General features: G+C 38.1%; 1 protein-coding gene across 7 annotated transcripts in view; it reads left to right on the forward strand.

The window, feature by feature from the left end:
• Positions 1–23,748, forward strand: part of ARHGAP15 (Rho GTPase activating protein 15) — a 331,319-nt gene that overhangs the window by 164,549 nt on the left and 143,022 nt on the right. For all 7 annotated transcript variants that reach the window (XM_013189194.3, XM_066999696.1, XM_013189193.3 and 4 more), the window contains 2 exons: positions 6,042–6,140; positions 7,995–8,121. In XM_013189194.3, the coding sequence (XP_013044648.1) occupies positions 6,042–6,140; positions 7,995–8,121 (226 nt within the window). The remainder of the gene's footprint in view (positions 1–6,041; positions 6,141–7,994; positions 8,122–23,748) is intronic.

The raw sequence follows: 23,748 nt of genomic DNA on the forward strand, positions 1-23,748 counted from the left end.
GAGAATATAACACCCGCCATGCATATTAGCTTGATCTTTTTGACAGACCAGAAAAGTGTTTGTGTGTGCCAATTAAAACAAAAATGGATCCCCAGTGGCTTGTTCCTCACACAACTTCTGAAGACTGCTATCATTGTATGCTGGGGTAACCCTGGATAAGGCGGCTATCCAAAGTAAACAAACTTTTCAAAACTTTCATGACAGATGGGGGTTACAAATGCATTTTAATAAGAGAGTTGCCAAAGCAACTTTTTTGCAATCAGCATATATTTACTTAACATCTAGCAACATTGGGAACACAAGGCAGATACTTTCTCACAAAATGTTTTAACAAATATCATTTTTTTGGAAACATTGGTTGAAGACCTTTTCTTCCAAGCTGATATTTCCCCCTCATTTCAATGTTAACTTTGCTCGACGTGCAAAGGACTGCTAGATTGGTAAAGCCAGACTGTAACGTGAGACAGACAATCTGCTTGATAATGAAATTTCTTTGGTAGTTGTAAACATCCTAGAGTCCTTTAAGTAACTTAACTATCAGCATAAACATGACTACCTCCGCTGGAGAAGCTGAATCATATCACGGATATGTGATGCAGTATGGATATAATGCAGCTGAATAACAATCCTTTTGTTTTCTTTTATTTGCATTTCTTGAATATTAGAATCTCAGCTCAATACAGTGCAGCACAGAGAGATATTTTATTTATCGTCTCTGCTGCTCCGTCTTTCAGCATAAACATGGCCAAGAGACTGGATTATCTGTGAGAAAGAATTTGAGATCAACTTCCAGAAACGCAGTTTGACTTTTGACATGTTTTTAAAAACTTACATATCTCTGTCCCTGTTTAATTCAAATCCAGTTAATTAAACCACTAAGGAGCACAGTGTCTCCCAACTTTAATTAATTTTATTTCTGCTGTGGGTGTGGACACATGAGTTTCTATGTTTTATGCATTTATTCTCAAGCTATATTATATTCTAAAGATTATTTTTTTAAAGAACATTTAGAAAAGGAATGTGAAAATTCCCAGTTTAATTTCTTTTTTTTTTTTTTTTTTTTTTTTAATTAATTAATTTACTTTTAATACCAACCCTAGTGTCTGGCATGCAGATGGAGTGTGCCGTGCCCTGTGTTAAGTAGACTGGGTGGCCAGACCCCATCCTGAAAAAAATATCTCAGGAAAGTAGAGGAAAAACCTAGATTCCTCTCTTTTATGGGAATCAGGATGGTTAACATGATCAGAAGAAAAACTTGCAAGAAGCAAGGTGAGATGAAGGGAGCAGTGGGAAGGGGGAAGAGTGTTAGCTTTTGAGCTAGAAATGCTCCAGCGATTCACATTTCCTTTTTTCCTACATATATCAAGGGCAGCAATCCCCATGCACAGTGCAACAAGAGGAACACATTTTATTGAGCTTCTGCATGCAGAGGTATCTGTCAATCCAAGTTTAAATCACGTAGTGTTTACCACAAGCTGTGGAACTCCCGGGTGACATCAAAATTTAGGTTTTCTGCACTGGATTCTGCACTGGATTTAGCATTTTTGTAGGGTTTCCATGGTCCAGAAGTGTCCAATAATCCATCGCCGAACTGTTGGGGTGAGTTATTCGAAGACCTACCTCAACAATCCGTGATTTTTTCAGGATGTCCCACGTTCAGAGGGAGTTGAGTGATCTCTTGTTTCAGTATTTGGCTGAAATAAGAACTGCGTGGTGGTTTCTTGGTGGCCATATGTGAGCCATACACGAGCCGTACGTGAACCATACACTTCCCAAGCTGCTCACTCCATGCTCTTTCATTGCAGGGGAGAGACTCTGAAGTGTTTTTGCTGCATTTCTCCTTCCCTGTAGGGTTCTCCACTTCCTGTATTAAAGTTTGTGCTCGGCATTGTCTGAAAATAGTTAATCACTGCAAATAATAGTTGCAGTCACCAGAGATGCATAAGTACACTTTGAAGTGAGTGAATCAATAATACGGTTTTGTATTTTTGTTTTGCTGTGTGAATTTTTCGCCCTTTTCGATATCTCCATAGAGTGCCTATCAGTAGGATTGCTAAAATTGCCTCCATCCCTGTTCTGCAGCTAAAACAAGTGTAAGAAACAAATGTGTCTGTAGAAATGTGTACTGGTAAAGAACCAGGGGGATGCCGTGAAGGATGGTTTTATCACAGCAGTGCAATAGTCCCTGGTCCGACGTTTGTAGGAAAACTATGGACAAAAGCCCCTGGGCTTATTCCATGACACTTTTATGTGTTCTGCTGGTGTGGAAGTGCCAGGAAAGGGGAGAATCTCTGATATAAAACATAAAAAAGAGGTGAGCCAAGTGAGCTGTAAAGGTTTGGAAGTCCTGGAGAAACGCAGCCATGCGTGGCATGTAGCATGTCCCAGAGCACAACCTAGCACAGGAAAAATGTAGGGTTTGTAGGATTTTTAGGAACCTTTGATCCTGGATAGGATCCAGGGTATTTATGTATTGTAATGGTATTGAAAAAAATACAGTATCAGAGCTATATAGGCATTGTTTTATTTAGAAACATAGGATCTTGTTGCTTACAACCTATGGTGACATGCAAAGCAAGCCCACCCTGCCATTTGCAGCTGTATAAGATGACAAGAGAAATCCGTAGTAAGCCACAAGTAGGGTATTACAAAAAATTGTTTCACACCTGCCTGCTACTTTCCACACTTTGCTGGCAGCCTGGCAGGGCACTGAATTTAACACACATTTACCTGCGGTGAGCTGATATTCGCAGATGGTCAATGCCGAACAGCAGGACTAGAGCTCATTGTAAAACTGCTCAGGAGGAAGGATTCAGCCTGTGAAGGGATTTTCCCAAGGTACTACTGCAAGAAAGAAGGAGTCCTGGAGTCCTGCCCCCACTCTAAGCAAGTCGAAGGGCACACCCTTTGAAAACAAGAGGGCTGGTGCCAGTTGTCCTTCCTCGTGTATTTAGTGCTGACAGTGGCATCTCGATTCTGCCTGGTAAGGTCATGCTAATTCCGGACTGTAGCCCTTGCAAAAATGATGTGAGAGGGATTTCAGGAAATATTGAAATAAATGAAGCACCTGGCACAATGGAGACTGGCAGCTCTATCTAGAGCACTTCATTTTCTTTCTCTTTTTTATTTTATTTTATTTGTCTTCCATTTTTTCTCCAGTCCCTCTGTTTATTTCAGCAGTGTCTGTTACAGGGACGGAGTGTTAGCACGCCTTAATATTGAAAAATTTATGCTTGTTGTTAGTTATACATCATTTGGGGCTGTGATCATAAATTGTTCAATCACAAGGTTTACTCAAAGCTAGCATTCTTTACTGATGTCTTTTCCCAAGGGTGTTGAAAATTCGATTGTTCAAAGTGCAAATATGGTTTAGCAATCCCTTCCAAGAACCATTTATCAGAAATCCTAAGGAGGTAATATATAAAAGTGGGATAGGAAACCTGCACATTAAATGGGATTTACCAGCCAAAGCCTTTGGAACTGCTTTCCTGTGAATGACTGGAATGGAGCAGAACAAAGTCAATTACTGACTGTAATTAAGGAGTGGATGCATTTAAACTGTAGAGAGCAGTAGCAGTCTTCTTGAAACTGTCTAGTTACTCTGAAGATTAGTCTGAGGAAAGAAAGAAAAGGACTTGAACTATATCTTACAGAAAGTATATTTTAAATGAATTCTCTTCCCTCAGTGCTATGATCTGTTTTTACAGATTTGCTCATAAAACACTGATAATATATGATTATCAAAATAACACATTCAGACAAAGAAACTTTCAACATGTATTTTGCTTTGGTCTTGTTAGTAATGGAGTATCTCTTTTGCATATCATACAGTACAAATGTTTATGCAGTGCTGAATGCTTGTATTTTCATAAAGCCTGAATTTGCTGAACGGAAGAATGAACTATGTTGTGTCCCTTTTAAGCCTTCAAAATACAGTAAATCTAATTATATATATTGCTTTTACTTTGAAACTGTTATTCCATTTTATAATTTTAATAATGATTTGTTTATACTGGGGTAGAGGCATTAGATTGAATTGTTGCCTGTGTTTAGTCTAATTCACATCTGTGTGTATACATTAATAAATTGTGATATAAGGTAATAATGTTTGAATCCCAAAACTCGCGGTGTGAACTGGGCACGGATCTGGAGGTCACCTCGCTTAACTACTTACCTAAAGTTGAATTTGGGCTTTTTTTTTTTTCTTTTTTCTCTTTCGATAAAGTGAATGGATAGCACATGAGCAGTGGTTAGCATCACGGCAGAGGACTGGTAGCAGAGTTCCAGTTTCCCACGTCACCGGCTCTCCCATGCGCCCGGTGAACAATGGAGAGGCTGGAGGTCTGCTCCTGAAGGGCCGGAGCGGGGCTGGATGGGGCTGGGAACATCTGCAGGCAGGCAGGCAGGCGGGCAGGCTCCCGAGCCAGCGCTGGGAGCCCATTCCCACAATCTCCGCAGCGCTCTCACAGGATGTCTCCGCTGGAGCTGCGCTGACGGGATTTTCCTTAATGCTGATGACTTTGGAAACCCTCCTTACAGGCATTTCCTCAATAACGGGAGGGTTATAGGACAATTAATGAAACATTAAGCTGTTTTGTCTTTGTTCTTTTTTTTTTTTTTCCTCGTAGTATTTCAGTTTTCAGAAAGATGCGGGAAGTTTCTTTTGTGTGTTAAAAACTCTGGACACGGGCAGATGCAGTGAAACAGTAGCACTTCAGGTTGCTCGATTTAAGTAAATAGGCTGTGCCAGGTCTTAATGGCTCTGCTCTGCTTTTCCTCACGCTCACTTCAGAGAGAAACCGCAGCGCTCAGCTGTTCCCTGAGAGAGACCTGAACAGGTTTCGGTGCTGAGAAATAGCGTGCCCCGATGAGCAGATTAATGGGAGGACTGAATCTGTGTCCCAAAGCACTGAAACCTGAGCGTGCAATCCGAAAGCTACCCAGGTTTGCACAGGAAACCCTTAATAACAAAACAATAACAATATTTTTTTTAAAAAAAAGCTTTGGTTTCATTGCTGCTGGGTGCCCAGCTGGTTTGGAGTGTGGGCAGGGTGAGATCCTGCATCTTGCAGGATGTGGGGGAGATGTAGCTCCAGTCGCTTGTCTGCAGGTGGGAAGAGATGCTCTGCCCCGCATCCGCAGCCACGTGGGCCAGGGCACTGCTGGATAACCCACAGTGCAGCACCGTGCCTCAGCTGTGCTGTCTGTAAAATGGCCCTTTCAACCCGCTTTGTAAAATACTTGGAGATCTACTTTGGTGAAAACTTAGTAAAAAAAAAAAATAATAGTAATAAAATAATGAAAGTGATGTATCATTATTTTCACGGTGGTTTACTGAAGTTCAGACCAGCAGAATATGCATGCATATTTCCACCAAATATTGTTAGGCAGGGAAACAGCGTTATCAGGGGAATGAATATGCTTTTGATAAATATTCCCAGTGTGGGGGTCAAAAATGTAAATAAACTTCTATTCAGACAAACTGGGGATTTTTTTTTTCCTGATAAATGGGCTCCTAATTACTTTGCTACAGCCATCTTTGATGGTAATTTTCTTTATGTGAAAAACAGTGACTATTAATTTCACCAAAATGCTTTGGAAGTGGACTCTGGCATCACAGGTAGATAATAAATGTGTAAATTCAAAGATAGAGGAATCAGAAATAAAATAATAATACTAGAATAGAAATGCAAACTGAAAATAACAGGAATTAATTCTCACATTGCATTCATTTCTTTCCAGAATGCTTTGATTTACATTTGAACCGTCTATCGTATTGAGTTTCCTGGCTTTTCTCAACTTTTGTCACGTTATCGTTATTTTTGCACTATTTGTGTTTGGTGGTTGCACTGCCGAGACAATATCTCGTTTGTTGTGACATATCCTAAACAGCTTTCAGACAGAGGTTCAAAACTCCTCGGTAACTCCAGGAGATAATTATCGATACAAAGGGAAGCGTTTGGGTGCATAGTAGAGAAAACTGCAGAAAATCATCTGTCCTGTGTGCTTTACTTACCTGTCTTTGCCCATCCCTCCCCCAGATCACGACAGTGTCAGGAAATGAGTTCCTCCTCCAGTCGGATATCGACTTTCTCATATTGGATTGGTTCCACGCTATCAAAAATGCAATTGACAGATTGGTATGTATTTGTTTTGGCTGTTACCTTTATTAATTAAGATGTAGCAATTTCAACTTCATTTGCTTAGGCATCTCTGCAGGTTTTAGGCAGTCAGCAGCTAGCAGCTAGCTAGACATTCCTTTATCAGAAGGATACAAAAATATGTATGCAAATCTACCCAAAAATGTCAGATAAACAAGGTTGTTGAACTAAAATGTCATTTGATTCTTGCCTTGAAATGCAACGCTACATTTATTTCTCTGAAATAACAAGGATGTTGGTTTGCTGAGGGTTGTAAAAGCACACAAGCACTTAATAACTAATGAATTTTTGCATTTTCTGTTTATGCAGCCTACAGTATATAATCTTCAATAGAACTATTAATACATTTGAGCCTTTTATGAATTTTTGTATTACTTATTCACAAGAATAACACTAGCAAATAATATTCCTTTGTAACTGATTGCTGTTATTCTCCCAGGAAGGCTGGGGGTTTTCTACTAGAAGTAAGCAGGGCTGCATTTTATTAAAACAGTTTTTAATTACCAAACCAGATTCAGCTGTAGCTTTTTCTTTCTTTTTTGCCACTCTCAGTACAAATTCCAAATGTCTCCCTTCTATCTCTGCCTGCTCCAAGAACATATTTTTTTAGAGGGCACTGACTTCCCTTGTTCAGTGAAGAATCTGGTGAGAGAAAAATACCCCCATTTCTTGCATTTTTCAAACGTTTTGCTGAAATGGAATTGGCAGTGAGGGCAGAGTCAATCTTGTGGAAAGGGTTAACCTGAGCAGGGCTACTGTTTCCTTAAAGAACTGCAAACATTATATTACCCTGAGGCTATAATCAGCCAAGGAAAGTTTGATCTGATGATGTATGTCTTCATATTGTGCATTTCATTGGGTATGCGAGGATATTGATATCCCACTGAAGATTTTGGGGTGGAGTTTTCCATGGAGACTCAAAGCACTCTTTTTTTTGGCGTGTTATTCAGCTAAACATCTAATAGACCCGATTATTTCTTTAGTGCAACTCCGCAAAGAGGTGAAATCATGGCTTCAGCAGCTTTGAGTGCAGAGTGAGCCACAGCAGCATGTAGCAGGGCGAGGGTACCAGGTGGCAGGGCTTGTCCCTGCCGCGGTTGCTCTTGCTGCATGCCCAGGACAGGATGCTACCCAGCAGCACTCACCGAAGTCTTCACCCATACCATTTGTTCTGATTTTAAACCTTTGAATTTGTGCAGAAAGCCTTGCAGCTTTCCCCACCATTGGGATGGCAAATCTCACCTGGCCACATGCCGTGGGAAGAGGCGTGTGACCAGCCAAAACCAGGTCTCCCTCCTTCTTTGCTTTCTCCTACACGTGATTAAACTCGGTACCACTAATGGTCCCTAATTGTCATTTCGTATGCCAGTGAATTAGAGCAGCAGCGAAGTCCCCTGTTCTTCCCCGTGCTTATACCAGCAAAGTTCAACCCTAGATCTGTACAGATGTTTGAAACAATTGTGTTTGAAAGAACATTTGCCGTGAATATCTAAAACAGAAAGGCTACTTAAACAACCTTCCTCTTTGCAGTAATTTGGAAATAGCCTACAATGTGGAAATCATTTTGGTCTCTAAGGCCTAAAGAAGCAGGCCTTTTGTTTTCCTTACTTAAATGGGAATTTATCTCAGAAATTAAGATCAGTCTGTCAGGGGCATAAAAGCTCTGCCATATGACAAATCTTGCATTACACTTCCCTTAAATTATATACTCACTGCATCACTTGCTGTGTCTATTAGTTTCTGATTCTGTACTGGCATTCTGTAATCTCTTGCTTCATTCTTACAAATAATAATTTTATTAAAAGCAGACATATATATATATTCTTTCCCCAGCCAAAAGAACGGAGTTGCACATCGAGAAATTTGGAGTTCAAACTCAAAAGATCCTCCAGCATCGAATTACTGAATAGCTTAGACACTGAATCCAAAGAACCAAAGCCTGAACACAGAAAATCTTTAAGTAAGATTTTTTTCCTTTCTGATTTTATTCTTTTTTCCCCTTTTTAAAATAACTGTGCCATTATAGGGTAAGCTAATTTTTATTACATACAGAATGTAAGGAAGATCACTGAGAATTGTAAAGCTGAATGTGTTCTGTGCTGATATACATAACTTGCATTTAAGTAAAGACAGTTACTAGCTCCATACTTTTAAAGGGTGACGTTCCCTCCTAAACAAAATAAATTTGTTTAGGAGAAAAGACATTTATTCAAGCCATTTATTTTAAAAAATAAGCAACATGAGTCCTGTGCTAATGGTCTATTGCAGTTGCTTTGTTTCCATTTTAGTAAAATACCTCAAATTGCTAGAGTAATTTTGTCTGTTATATATTTATACACTGAATTGCTGAAAGACCTGGCATATCCTCTCTCGCCGACAATCAGGGATGTATCTATAATTTTATGGAAAGTAAATTTCAGGGATTGAGATTGATTTTTGTTGGTATGATTAGAAAAGAAAGTGATCTAAAACTAGTAGGGGCGTCAGTCCACTGAGACTTTCCTGTTCCAGCTCGTGTTGAGGTGTTTGTGGTACGGTGGGCAGCAGGAGCTGGTGGTGATCCCAAATCACTCGCTCAGCATTAGTTAATTTCACCCTCTCTCCTGAATCTTTGTTTTTCTTCTTTGTTTGGCAGGAGTCACATACTGCTGCTAATGTAAGCACCGTGACAGCTTTAGCCCCGCGTGCTGGTACAAGATACCTATAGGTGCTGAAGGTCTGTGCAGGAATTTGCCTGCACACATTTCAGGATCAAAGTCTTAGATGTTAAGAAAAGAGTTACATTAAGAACACCCAATATAGCTATTTTTAATGATAATTATCCACATAATCATAAATATATGCACACATGCATGCGCTCACACGCACAAATACAGAGATTCATTAAATAGTCTCTTTTTTGCAGACCAAAGCTTTTTGTTGTTGTTTTCCTGTCATCTTGGAGATTTTTAATTTTTTTTTTAAGGTTTCTCTTTCTATTATAAAATATAAAGAAGCCTGAATGTAGCTTGTGAAAAATTGTCCCAATATCTTTCTGCTGTGTATTACATTGCATTTCTCAAAGGAAGAAAAAATAAGACTTGAGAGCATGGTAAGTTTTGAGGGCCTGATTCTGCTCTCATTGTAGCTAATAGCAAAATGCTCATAAACTGTCTTATCACTTGGGGCATTTTTATTTATTTATTTTGACTTCTCACATATCTTTAAATGATAATTTGTCAGACAAAACAGAAAAAGTGAATACGAGCAGTGGCATAGACTTAGTCTACGTTTCTTTTAAAACCTTAGAGAATTATGAGTAACCTCTGTTTTGTTCAAGGCTATTTAAACTATTAAAAATGTGAAAATATCTGCTGTGAAATCTCAGTGAATCGAAGCTTGTATCTAAATAATGTAGCTTGGATCGCTTCTAAAATATGTATTCAGAACTTTTTTGGCCCCTCGAGATCAAGTAATTATGTGGAATTAGAAAAATCATATTATTCACTTACTTATTAGTAGTCTAAGCACAAACTGTATTGTCAGTTTTCTGCCTTTGGCTTTCTGTGCCCTTAATGTTCACACAAGTATCGTAGCCAGAATTATCGGCAGCTAGAGCCAAAATTGCTTTAAAAAGGCATGAGAACTGGTAATGACACATTGTTAGCAGTTAACAGGTGGTCGTTTCATTGTCCAGTTTGACTGCAGAGCACAGAGAAGATATGTGCAATATCTGCAAGTGTGTTTATAAAGTTCTTGTAAAGTTTAACGATTTTATAATTTTATAGTGCTCTTATATTATTGACTGCTGCCAATGTTGAATCCAGACAAAGGAGATTTTTAAAAGATGGCTTAAAACTCCTCCAGTTTAGCACGAAAGACAAGCAAGTGATGTGTGTTAGCAGGCCACCACCACCGCCAGTAATCTTTAATGAAATATTCAGACAGCTCACTCATTTGTATTTTCCTTCTCTGCATTTAAGGGCTGCAAAAGATGTCCAGTTTTAGACTAGATACTGCTGTGCTGCTGGTCTTTTTTAGCAGCACAAGTATATAGAGGACAGGTATATTCTACCTAAAGCATTCCAATGATTTATTCTTTAATTTAAAACTGGGGAGACTGCTCCTAGGGACCAAGTAGTAGGAATTTGTTTTTTTATGTTTAATCCTAATTGCTTCTGCTTACACTGCGAGGACAAATAGTAGTTCTCAGTTACGCTTTTTGAGTTGTAGACACTGATTTCATTGAAAATTGGGCTTAAACTGCCAGACTCAATTTCCAAAGTTCACACAATGTCTGTCCTCTTGGTCGTGCAGCTTTTCAGTGGCTTCTCATCCAGTGTGGGTTCAATTCATGTTTTAACTGAAGTTTTTTTGAGCTAAGAAATAACCAAGGATGGCCTTGGGAAATGTTACCAAAATATCTAAAAGTGTGATCCCGCTTTCAAATGCATGGAAAGAGATTGCTCTGTATTTTATGATGGCAACTATTTCACTTATTTAATTTGTGAAGATATTGCCTAGGCAGGAAGAACACGCTTTTCACCTAGCAATCTCCACTGTACATTTGGTGCAAGAAACCTGCCTTGCTCCACTGCTCCTTTCCATGTGAAGAAATCTTTTAAAAACTGGTGGTAGACTTCATAATTTCCAAGTAATTTCATTATCGTTCAGATTGTAGGGTTTTTCTTTTCCTTTGGTTGCCAAAAAAAAAAAATAAAACTAATTAGTACCAACTATAATTGGGTCTGCCGGTGAGTAGCCTGCCATGTTAATTTTATCACATGAAAACGGGGCACCGGGGGGTTAGTCTGAGAATAGAGGTGTTGTCACGGCACGTGGTAGGAAGGGAGTATCTGTGCATTGCAAGTGTCCCAGAAGCTGTGCAGGTATCCAAAAAACAAAAGACCTTCCTGTGTGTATGGACTGCAGGAGCTGCCAGAACAGTCATAGTGTAGGTGGTAAAACCAGTGCTGTGCTCCCTGTTGCACTCGGTGCTGCTTTTTCTGGCCATGGTTGCTTTCTGGTTTGCATTTTGGCCATTCTCTGGGAATTTTGTCACTCAGGAGTGACCTCTTGTGGAAGAGCCGGGGCTTGAGTCACTATCGATTGTCGGAGGGGATCAATTCTCTTCTCCTCCCCCTTTTCCAGACGGAAACAAACGGCTGTGCAGTAGGAAGAGTGCCCTTTGGCTACCGTATCAATCTGAGGGCTGCTCTTGTCAAAATGCACAATCACAAGCTTGATAATGCAATACATTCCCAAAGCACTATATTTCCAACCTGTTCTCCATCATTTCCTTATGGCGTCACATTTACTCAGTTCATCACATTCTTATTAATATTTTAGGTTTCCTTGAAAGTGATGGAATTCTATTTTTATTACAAAAGCAACAAGAATAAATACTAATTGTTGTCAGTTATTTCCTTATGTAGTGGGAACAGTAATCTGTTCCTCAGCTTTAGGTTGCCAAAGCAAAATAATTAAATATTTTAGACATTTAAAAAATCTGTGATATTAGATAAATGCAATTTGATCTCCTTGTTTGCCACATAAAAGCTGGAACTGCCTGAATTGATAAGATTGAATTGCATTATTTTTATTGTTTCTACTCGCATATTTTTCTTATCTTCAAGAACACTTTACTGAAAATCCGGTGGTTAGTAATGCAGCAGTGCGACGGATCCTGTAAAAACCTCCTCCATGTTTGAATTCTAGCTTAGAGAGCCACAATTACAGTGTCAAGATTTAAAATATATATAATGCTATTTTATATATATTTTTATATATATATCTCAGTGAAAAGGAAAGTCTTTATGGGCTGCACAGTGTTATTGTTATTCATGATGTCTTTAGAGCCTCAATAAGAGTAATTGGGGATCGGGGCATCATTGTGCCAGACACAATGCGACACCAAAGTAAGACAATTCCTGCCCCAGCAAGCTCTCAGCCTGGATGAGGACAAGTTGCAACAGGTGGAAAAAGCAGACAAAAGCAGGGGGTGGAAGGAAAAGTTGACAGCAAAGCCGACATGTCATGCATATTAAACAGCAGGCTTGGGATTCCTTTCCCCCTCTTCGTTAGGATCGGGGTGTTAGCCACCCTGGCCACTGGCCAACTCAAATAATGATATTTTGCTTACCTAAATTCCTCTTGCACTTTCAACCAGGAGCCAGGGCCTTTTTAGTCCCAAAGGGGAAGGCATTGCTCTATGCTGCTAGCTTGGAAGTTTCCCCATGGAATGACCGCAGGGGAATGTGTGGATATGCCTCCCAGCATCTTTTTAATTATATATATATATAAATATATTATAATATCTTCTGGTTCATAGTTTTGATTTGCATTCAGAGGTGCATTTTTGTAGTGCACTTTTTTTGCAATTTTTTGCACTACAAAATCTTTTGGTTAAGTCAGGCACCCCATGCCTAGCTCTTAAGTAAGGGCTGTGTGTGCTCTAAAATTGCCCAAAGTTGCTTTTCCAGTTTCATTTAGTTTTCTTTGCTTCAGAGGGCTGAATTTTGAAACTTGAAGCATAGCATGTAAATATTCTTAAGTAACTGCTAACATATCCAGAATCATCTCTGAATGCAGTTTGTTAGATAATTAAGACTGTACAATGTGAGGGGGAAAAAAAAAAAAAGAAAACAAAAACAAACAAAACAACAACAACAAAAAGAAACGACAGAAAACCATTTTGGTTTTTCAGTGGTCTTGAGGAAAGAACGGGAGAAGTCTCTAAAGCTTTAACCCCTTCTGGCTTGGTGTGGTGCTTGCTTCTTTCCCCATCACAGCCCATTTATTGTAGTTAGATGTGAGGTTCAAATCTAAATGGATGCTATTTAGGGAGTCTTATTAGTTTACAATGGTAGCATTATGTATAGGTCAATTATATTATTTTTAATAAAACCAAGAAATATAAAATAGTAATGTATTTCAGTGCTGCATTACCAACAACAATTAAAATAGAAAGCAAAAGTCAAGCTATATGCAAATATGCAGCTTTCTACTGCAATGTTAATTTCGTCACTCTACAGCTTGTATATTTGGCATTTATTTTCATTGCATCAACAGGACTGCAGTCAGCTTCAGATACTGAACAAGCCCACAGAAAGAAAATGCAACTTGCTGTTTATGGAGGGCAGGAGCATTCATTTGGACTAGAGGGACTATACTATTTTTTTACTTATTTTTTGTCTCAGGTTTCGCTTCAACATTTATTATAGGTATTCTGTTTTCTTAAAGCTTAGGAAAATACTGATTCAGCAACAAAGAATTAATAATATTGTGATTTTGGAAGCAAAATATGCCAAATTCAGAAACAAATTGTGTCACTATAAAAGGAGATTATGTCACACCCAAAATAACAACTGACTGTGACAAGTTCTGATAAAAATGTGGACTTTTCCTGAATTTGAATATCCTTTTTCCATCAATTATATTATAATGTTTCCTTAATTCTTTGTTTTATTTCTACTTCACTTTCCAAAATCCTTCCAGAGTTTACTATTTGGGTTGAAAAAGCATATTTTCAAATTGGGCATAACCAAGTTCCATATAAACGTTTGGCAGGGAAATCAGTGCATGTTCACTTAATTCATTTTTATTGAACCAAGTCCAGATTTTTAGTCAGGAAAAAGTTAGATATTAATCATATCTGAGCAGGATCATTAAATTTTCCTTTACCTACTAGAACAGCAGGGTCATTATAGAACCATGAGAAGTTAGCTCACTTATTAATCTTTACAATTACATAAAAGTGATCATTTTTATAGTACTTAAGAGTAGCTCCTACCCATTACATGAAGAGTATGTGGGAATATTACAATATAATATAATGTATTATTATAGATGTGACCTGTGACTCATTGGTCTGCTCACTGACACACAACTCTGTAAAAGTTATCTGTATGAGCTTGGATAATCTTTAATTGTTTCATATTCCTTGTGCTCGTTTATGGGGCATACTAGTAAATAGAGAGCTAGTCACCGAGTTATTAATTACCTCATTATTACTTAATTATCGCTATTGCATACTTCATTTTTATGGAGAAACACATCATAAAAGAAGGTATTTTATACTGTCCACTACAGTTAGGTATGAATGACAGTGATAGCTAGTGGAAGATTCAGTTAAAGAGAATCAATCAGAAATCCTCACTATAGATTACTATCTGGTTTCTTCTGCCATTTCCAGCAAACACTTCTCATCTTTGACTTTGAAACCCAACAGTTTAAACTGGGTTCTTGTTTCAGTGGACTAATCCCCTTTCATAAATCATGTTCAAGTGCTGAAATAATTTGCACATCATTTAAAGAGTATTTGCTTTGAAACATTCACCTCAAGCCCTTTTGTATATCCTTTCTCTCTAAAGATTTGTAGTATTTGTTTTGTTCTCTGAGGTATAAAAGACCTGAGTAAACTTTATTCCTGTTGTTTCAAGATTAGTGAAATAAAATGCATATTTATTCAACTGGGACTGAAAGGAGCTTTAGTAAAGACGATCATACATACAACCCGTGGGAATGTTATAATACAAAATGTCTGTCTTAAAATCTCTTTAGGTTTGTTCAAAACACTATTGAAGGACTTAAGTTTAAACAGAAAAAAAAAAAAAAAAAAAAGGTTGCAAATCCATATTTCTTCTTGTTGCCAAAAAAGAGAGTGGCACCATATTTTTTTCTTAACAAAACAGACTCCTACGTGTGCACTCAAGATAAATTTGATATGGGGGCATGTAGAGACTGGATAGTCATGATTACTCTAAGTTTTTTCCTGCTGAACTACACACACTGACTCACTGTTTAAGAAAGCTGCATTTTGGAAAAATGTGTAGGGCTTGATTCAAACAGGCAATTACTTCAGAAAAAGCAATCACAAAGAAATCATGATCATCACATCAGCATTCTTGGTATCGGGAGTTGAGCAGTTTGGCCCCTTCCATGTTCTACTATTGGGGTCAGCTCCTGTGATATGTGAGTGAAAATGTTCATGCTGGCTCTTACCACTTTTAAGCCCAACTGTCCAAAATTGCATTGGTTTGGTGCTGTCTCCTAATCCTTTACTAAGTGAGCGTTTACATTGCTAAGTAGTTTGGTGTATGCTGTGCCACATACCATGATTTTTGTTTGAGACAACAGACAATACATCCAGTTACATCAGCTTGACACACCATCACCTGTGTCATCAAGAATATCTCCATTATTTTCCATCTCTGTATTTCACCTCCACAGGGAGAGAATGTAGCCTGATAGCTGGATACAGCTACATAGATGCAGGCATTTACACTGTAATAGGAAATATTTTAGACCACTGTCTTTGGAGACAGCAAGCAGGAGGGACTGTTGAGCTTTGCTCCTTGGGAAAGAAGAGTCAGCACGGCTTTGTGTCACTCCCCTGAGCCTAATTCTGATACCTCTCATAGGAATTATTGAATGACTACCCTGCTTGCAAGTTTGTAGCCAGAAAAATGACTGTCAGACTACATTGTATTCTGAGGTTTCACTGCTATTTATAACTAATCCAGATGCAATCCTCATGGTACTTTGGGAGGAATGTGACAGAAATAAGGAGGTTTTTAGGTTATAAAAGTCTAAATTAAGCTCAATTAGAGAGACCATAAATCAGGCTCTAGATAGGATTACTTACTGCCCAGACTCACCTTTTTCCCAATGGAGAAATCATCTCAATGTTTGTACCTTACAGGTTGGAGGATGTATTTCATTTAATTTATGACCTCTAATCCCACATATTTAAAGATGAATGTAATGGATAGAAGCACGTTATTGTCTCCTGGATTGAGTGTATTAATGCTTTAGCAATGAATGTGCTTGGTAGGATCTCCTATTTGTTCCACCAGCTGCCTGCTGACGTGCCAGACAAACAGGTTGAGGACAAGCACATTAAAGATGTCTGTACTTGGAGGACTTAAAACTTCCAGTTTAAAAGGTGGACTTCTTTATAACCAGTGCTACTTTTTAACCAGAGAATCTTCTGTAGGAAATGGAGTCCATATGATAAAAGAGCCCATTTGCTGTACCAGTAAGGGCGATATACACCCCTATGTAAGGGATGAGAGAGCTTCCTAATTAAGGGCAGGCTCCTGTGTAGGTGCACAAGACCAGCTAGTAAGAAGTTGTAGGCACATGCAGTTCTGCAGCAAAGTCTGTTTGTCCCATGACACATAGCTGCTGCAATTGTGCCTCTGAAAGACAAAGGGGGGAATACCACTGAAGGGTTAAATGCGATATTGTTTCTCAATTAAGTAAAAGGCTCCAACTAGTTGGCTTTAAATATTGGCGGTGGAGAGAACACTATGACATACGAGCAGCTCCCCTCACCACCAAGAATATTTGGCTCCATTTAATTAATTCCATTGGCCATTGTCTTAAAGAGTGCCCAGGATTCACCCGAGAGGAATTCATTTGCGTTACTATTATTGAAAAGTGTAACATGGCATTATCTGCCTCAGACAGACTTTTTGTAGCATTGAATCAATTCCCCAGTTCTTGAAAACAACTACTTCATTTGATTCCTTTCATAATTAATGAAATTCAGTAGTAATGCTTTTGCCCCTCTGCTCATGCTGGAAGGATGTTCTGAAACTTCAGTGTTTTCAAGCTGAAAACATTCTTCTAATTTTTAGCCTAAATGGACTTGTGGTAGGAATGTGTTCTCATGTCACCATTTAGCTAGCTCTTTATTTTCAGCAGTTCTTTTCCTTCTCAAGTTCGTTATCCCAAATAGAGTTACAGACAGAAGTCATATTCCTTCTACTGCTTGTTTTACTACACTGAGCCAGCCAAGATTTGTGGTTCTTTCCTCTGAAAGGGTGCTACTTTTTTTCCTGATCTCCAATAGCCCTTTTCTGAATCTGCCCCTGTATCAATTCATATTTCTTGCTTATGGGTGTTCAAGATGAGGTCATCTCACAGCCATGTGAAATAGAATTCTCTCTTTTGTATGAAAATGTCTCTCCTGATACATCTTAAGATTTGCTTTTACCTGTTTCATGACCACTTTTTTTGAGATAAAAAGTAAACACCTAGAACACAAGGCTTATCATCATGAACTTCAAGAAGACACCTTGTCCAGAACACAGAAATAGTTTCTCTGCTAGACCGAGTGTGTCTGTGTGTAAAGCTTTATAAGTCACATATGTTATAACTGCACATTGATTGCATGTTTTATAATCACTTTTGCTGCAGAAGGATATCCCCTAGTCCAAGGACCCAGAGCCTAAGGGAGGGTGGCCAGATACAGGCAAGTCAGAAAAGGAAAGCAGGCAGATGAAGATCTGATAATTTGCCATTTAATAGACTTTGATATAGAAAAATGTAACTCAGAGCCAGTTAACCTTTAGCTTGTTGGGTGTCTCTAATAGACTACTTCATTTAGAGCGGAGGGATATGCGACTTGCATCCACATCTCTCCATAGTAGCTCCTTCTAGGACAGACTGGATGTGTCCTTATCAGATAAATCTTTCCCTCACGTCTTCTCTGGTCGCCTTGCAATGTCTGGTGATGCCTGATGTCTGTAACGTGTGTGTCTGATATAAACTAATGATCATATGCATCCCACCAGCCTGGTGCTTTTAAAATGTTGCGTCTGATATGCAGATGTTTAATATCACACTTGATGGTAAAATGTCTTCTGGGACAAGAAGTAAAGGGCAGAATAGGGCAGAGAGAAACAAATGTGGTGCTGCCTTGTCCATAATACCTCCTGGGATGAGTCTATGGAGGAAACTAGATGCTGAACATCAGTCAGGTTTTGTCTTGGGAAAAGCTAGCTGGAAGGGCCAGAAAGTTGGCTCAAAATTAAGTAGTGTAGAAGAAGGTCTCAAGGTCACTCTTTGACAGTCTTCTAACTGGGCTGTGGATACATTCATTTAAATCACAATCTGTCTCATTGTGATGGTTTCCAACCACTTGAGAAGTTTTGCTCCTTCGAATATAAGCTTTGTGTATATTTTTTTTTTGGTGTGGAAATATATGTATATTTGTCTTTCTTGTCCGTGTAAAATTAACTATGATGATTTTAAGGTACTATAATGCTTCTACCTTTCTTCATATGAAGGTATTTCAGTTCACGTGTATCTGAATGAAAATCACAAGATAGCACTAAAAATAATGGAAAAAAATAATGAAAATACTGTACTACTTTAGTTTTTTTACAGTGGTATGTGAAGATCATTGAGAATGATGGATCAAGGGTAGTACTGCTATTAAGGGACAATTGCAGAGAGGGATACTTCATTTATTTTTTTAACAATGTAAGTTACGCATTAGTCATTTCTGAACTGAGAATTTTAGTTTTGCTTAAAAAAAACTTCCTGCTAGATTTCATATTTTAGGCATCTGCTAGTTTGAATTTGGGGTTCAATAATGAGAAAAGTAAATTTGACTGTTAAACTGCCAAAGTGGCTTGGGGTAGAGAGACATAAAAAGGTGAAGGACAGGCTTAAGTAAAGAGGAGTCAAAGTGGTGACATGAGGGAAGGGAAAGAAAATGAAAGGATACCAAAGAACCATTGGTTTTCTGTGTTATTTGTCTAAATTTTACTTTCCTTTGGGATGCTGTAGTAGATATGGTGTGCTGCATGAGAAACAGTGCCAGGAAAGACACAGCAATGGTCTCCTCTCAGCTGATACACTTTTTAAAATCCATTCGAAACTGGTGAATGTGGGGATGGAGAGGGTCCATTAGAGTGATGCTATCTGTTATTAATGGCTAGCAAGTGAAAATTTTCCTTGAAACATTTGAACATGTTCTTTTATTTGGCAAGTATTCGTCCAGAAAATTAAGTTAGCAGAATTTACCTTTTTCAAAGAGTTGTGTACTTGGAATTCATCTTTGCTGCTCAAGTTACAGGTCATTACAGTAATAAAGTTTTCTTATTCCATGACGGAATATTCATAATGCCTTTAAAAAATTCAACTAGATAATGGTCCGCAGGATCTGGACAGCAAGACTTCAAAAGGCAGAGTCCTCTGATCTCCAGTTTCCTTATTCATTCTAAGCTTGGAAGGTTTCATCTATCAAGCGCAGATTAAGTTTTATTGGTTGATAGTCTAATTGCATTTGTATTATCTTTTCCCTTAATATTATTTTCTTTTCTCTGTGTTGGATTTCATCCAAATATTACTATTTCCATGAAACAGTTTTCTGAAAATGTTTTGCTTTTGCTTTGATGCTTAACTGCTTACCACGTGAGTGCCACTATAAGGTGCTGGTTCCTGATAATAGCATTTTCCTTCTGTGAGGAGAAGTTTCCACAGTCTTCCGTACTTCACTTATATTTGATAGAGCTCTTTGGTTGAGGCTTTTCATGGACAAGATAAGGTTTGGTTAAACATCTGAACTTTTGAATGTTTATCTGAACTAGATTCGACCTCTAAATTTGTCCATCATTAGTTATTTTGCTTTTCTTTTTAGAGACTAAATTATGCTATTAAATATGTTCTAAAGTAGGTTAAGTCCCTGTGCAGTTTGTCAGCTGGAACATTAATTTTAAAGCTAAAACAGTCTTTTAGTGTATCTTTTCAACATTTTGTCTGAATTTTAACTGTGGCTGGTCAAAGCAAGGGTCAGTGCACCCATGCAAACCCCACATGTAGTTGATCGAAGTGTCTCAAAGTTGTTGCGATGACTGGCCTGATTTTATTTCAGGAAAAGATTGTGATATATAGCAATCATACGCCTGCCCAGACAAATGTTCCAGTGCAGCTGTTCTGAAGACTGGACGAAGTACTAAATGTCACTGGGTGCCCTGCAACATCTCTGGAGGTCTCTTCTCTGAGCACAAGGGTCAGGCAGACTTGGGGTCCCAGCTACCTGCTGCAGCAAACCCGTTGCAGGAGCAGTGTAGGAGATGCTCATTTTTGGACTCCCAGTCATACATGCATTTGTTTTTATGCAGATCCTAAAGCTCCTCTAATGGAGGATCTTTCCCATCACCTCCCTGTGCAGCTCTGACACTAGCCTGTAAGCCAAAGCAAGGAGCTGTAACTGCTGAAAAGTTTGAAAATCAGTTGTGTTTTAATACATAGAAATCATATATCTGGAAACACAAAATGAAGTTATTGGCAGTGAAGTTCACTCTGTCCGAGTTTTACACTTAGGTTCTTATAGATGTAGGAGATTCCTACCAGCACTTTCACTTAAGGTAAGAAGTAAAACAGATTCTTAAATTCATTGAATTCTTCTGTTTTAAAAAATGAGCTCGTGGTTGATCCTTTGTTCTGCTATACTTACTCGAATGATTTAATTGAGGTAGAGATAATTTGATAAAGTAGAGTGCATGTATAAACAAAGTACGGCAAATGGATTTCAGATCCTTGACTAGATATTCTTTGATTACTTTAAAGATAATGGGTGTGCCTTTCTCCTTCATAAAATATCACATCTACAGTCAATGGAAAATGCTAAACTTGCTTTATTAGAAAAGTATACTGGAACTTGAGGTTTGAAACAGCAGATGTAGAAATGAATGTTGCTACCACCTTCATTGGAAATAAACAATTTTAACATGTTGGTTTTCATAACCTATGCACTATAAGTTAATTCTATCCTTTATTGCATGAGAAGCAACAGAAATACATCATGGACCAAAAATATATGGTTATGAATATAATTAAAGGCTGAGTGTAATGGGAATATAATTAAATTTTAAAAAAATATTTATTTTTTAAAATGTAGAAATATGAAATAAAATTAATAAGAGTCTCAATAAAAAGGAAATTCTTTGGTATGATTTTCTTTCTGGAAAGATCCCGTAAGATCAGATCTGAAAAAAAAAAAAAAAAAAGATACAACAAGGTATCCAAGTTCATTTCTAAATTTAAATATATGAATCATCTGTACAAATCTTAACAAGGGTGGTATAAATACAGCAATGCCAAGTCTCCCTTGTTCTCTACAGATAATTAGTTTGTTTTCCAAAGCATAAGGCAGAATTATATGTAGGTTTTGAAGTTAAAAGTGCACACATTTCTGGCAGTACCCAGCCACTCAGAAGGGTTTTCTTTTGGCATAACAGTCTCTCTGGTGCTCCTTGTAGAGAAAGGAACTCTGTAACTTACTTGTCCTTTTGTCTGAGCAATTTAATGCAAATTATGACTATTCACATTATGTGCAAAAGGTTGAAAAGTGTTTGTTTGAATTTTTTTTTTTTTTTTTTTACTAACTCAGTTGGGAGGTAAGCTTAAAGACTTGAAAGTTACTGACATATTCCACAATAGAAGAAAACAAACAGAACTTTGTATTCTAAAAAAAAAATTAAAAATTGCATTGGTAATTGTAAATTACTGTTTCAACTTGATCTGGAAATAATCTGTAGTTCCTTGCTCTATCTTCCTCAACCTTTAATTGCATGTTTGTTTTCTTTTGGGAAGACTGCTTAAATAATATTTTGATATCATATATCTCAACTTCAATAGTCATTAAATCAAATAAATCAAATACTGCTTTTTTTTTTTTCTCTGAAACTATTGCATTTTATATGAGTTGGATGAGATTCTATGGCTAAAACCACTGAAAATCAGGTAGTGAAGTGCAGGGCTGTTGTTTAAGTCCTGTATGTTAGACCATCCGAGTTATTGAATATTTCCCCGGGAAATTAGGAAATCCCCTTTCCTGGGAAAGGGAAGAAGCACACCAAATGCAAAAAGCTGCTCCCTCGCTCTTCTGAGCTTTGCCCATATTTTTCTGTGGCCAGATGAGTCTTAACCTGAAGAGATACAGAAAGTGGCTACCAAAGGAGGCTCGAGACCAGGCATGTCCACAGTGGTCTGTGCTCCTACCAAACTGTGCTCCCTTGTGCACGCAGCCACTTGTGCAAACTGACTGTGTCGAGTCCTAATCCCTGGTACAGGCTCAACGAGAGCATTTTCCCCTTCCCAAGCACTCTGTACTCTCTCTTCCTAGAGCCCAAGCAGCCTGACTTTGTGTGTTGCAGCAGCTTTCATCCAAGTCCCACATGTTTTACATTAGATGAACATAAACTGGTCATACTGTATGAATAAAGCAAACTCATTGATTTCTGGCATTGTGGTTTTTATATTCAAGTAAGTGTGGATAATAGCATTTCTAATATTGTGACAGTACTAAAAAAAAATGTGAAAAGAAAGGATTGGCATGTCCTGGGTGATCTAGTCCAGTCCCTCCTATCACAAGGTACCATGCTCTGTGTCCCCTTTCATAAATTTATTAAGCTTCATCTTAAATTCTTTTAGTTTTATTTGCTACCATGGCTTCTTTGAAAGGGTGTTTTAGAAATTCATATTATGGCCAGTTCATACTCATTTATTCTTGTGCCAACATTGTTCTTCAGTTTAAACAGTTCTTCTCCCTCCCTGCTGTCCTGTTCTCATCTCCTGCTCCTTTTCCTACCCCCACGAGCATATTCGGAGAGAACAATCACAGCCTTTCTCAGCCGTTTTCTAGCTGGCCAAGCACGCCAAAATCCCCATCCACTTCCACAAGCTAAGCAGCCTCTTTTCCTGGTGGTTCCCACAGCATTGCCTACACCTTGTCTGCTTTGAATTCAGCTCGTGCACATCAGCCTCTGAGGTTGCACCCAGGTGGAGGTTCACCAGGGCCTCGAGCAGCAAGTTTGTACTTTCTCCTCTCTCCCTGGCTTTATTTATGCCTCTTTTTCATAAATAGCTCAGTGAACTTATGACCAATTAATCCACCTAGGTATCTCACTTACTTTCATGTTTCCAACCGCTGAGTTTTCAGTTTGTAACAGAAATATTTTGTATTAATCCCTCTGTGACAGTGCGTCTGGTAGTATTAGGTCTAATCTGTTTCTCCAGCTTCCAGTCTGAAAGTCACTAAAATTTTGTATCATGTCCTGATTTGTGTCTGAGCTGATGATACTTCCCAGCTGTGAGTCACCAAGTACTTTTGAATGCTCCCACTTTTTATGTTGAAGTCATTAATGAAAGCACAAAGATCAGTTCCAAGAATATTTAAGGGCTTGCACTAGTAACTTTCTTTTGATACAGTAGGTCTCCTTTCAACAAAGCTCATTTTAATACCTTATTTAGTCACTTCATAGTTACTGTTTCAGTTCTCTTCATCTTCTCCAGTTTAACTGATAGTTTCCCATTTGGCATCGTATCAGATGTACAACTGGAGTTCAGATAGATTTGGCCTATTGCATTTCCCTTTTATTAAAACAAACAAACAACAACAACAAAATTTTATTAAAGAAAGATATCAGGTTAGTCTGGTATGATCTTCCTTTAAAAATCCAAGACATGCTCAGAAATATTACCTTGCTTTTCTAAATATTTAGCTACAAATGCTGTTAAGAAAATCTGCAGGGTGAGTGCCATTTTGTTTCACAATGTAAGCGTGCAATGATATTTTTATACACACTATTCATTTATTTCCATTTATTATTAGTGAGAGACAAAATTTTTTTAAAGTTTATATGCATCAGCGCATGACGCAAAATATGAGTTATACAGTCATTTTATTGAATCTTTACTGCTAATGCACACAAATTTCACAAAGTGTAATGACAATACTGAGCACTTAAGTTGTTCAGCTGTCATATTACAGCAAAATTATTTGCACTATATAATCACTGTTTTCCTT

Source organism: Anser cygnoides, chromosome 6 (assembly GCF_040182565.1).
Source record: "Anser cygnoides isolate HZ-2024a breed goose chromosome 6, Taihu_goose_T2T_genome, whole genome shotgun sequence".
In the NCBI taxonomy this organism is placed as follows: domain Eukaryota; kingdom Metazoa; phylum Chordata; class Aves; order Anseriformes; family Anatidae; genus Anser; species Anser cygnoides.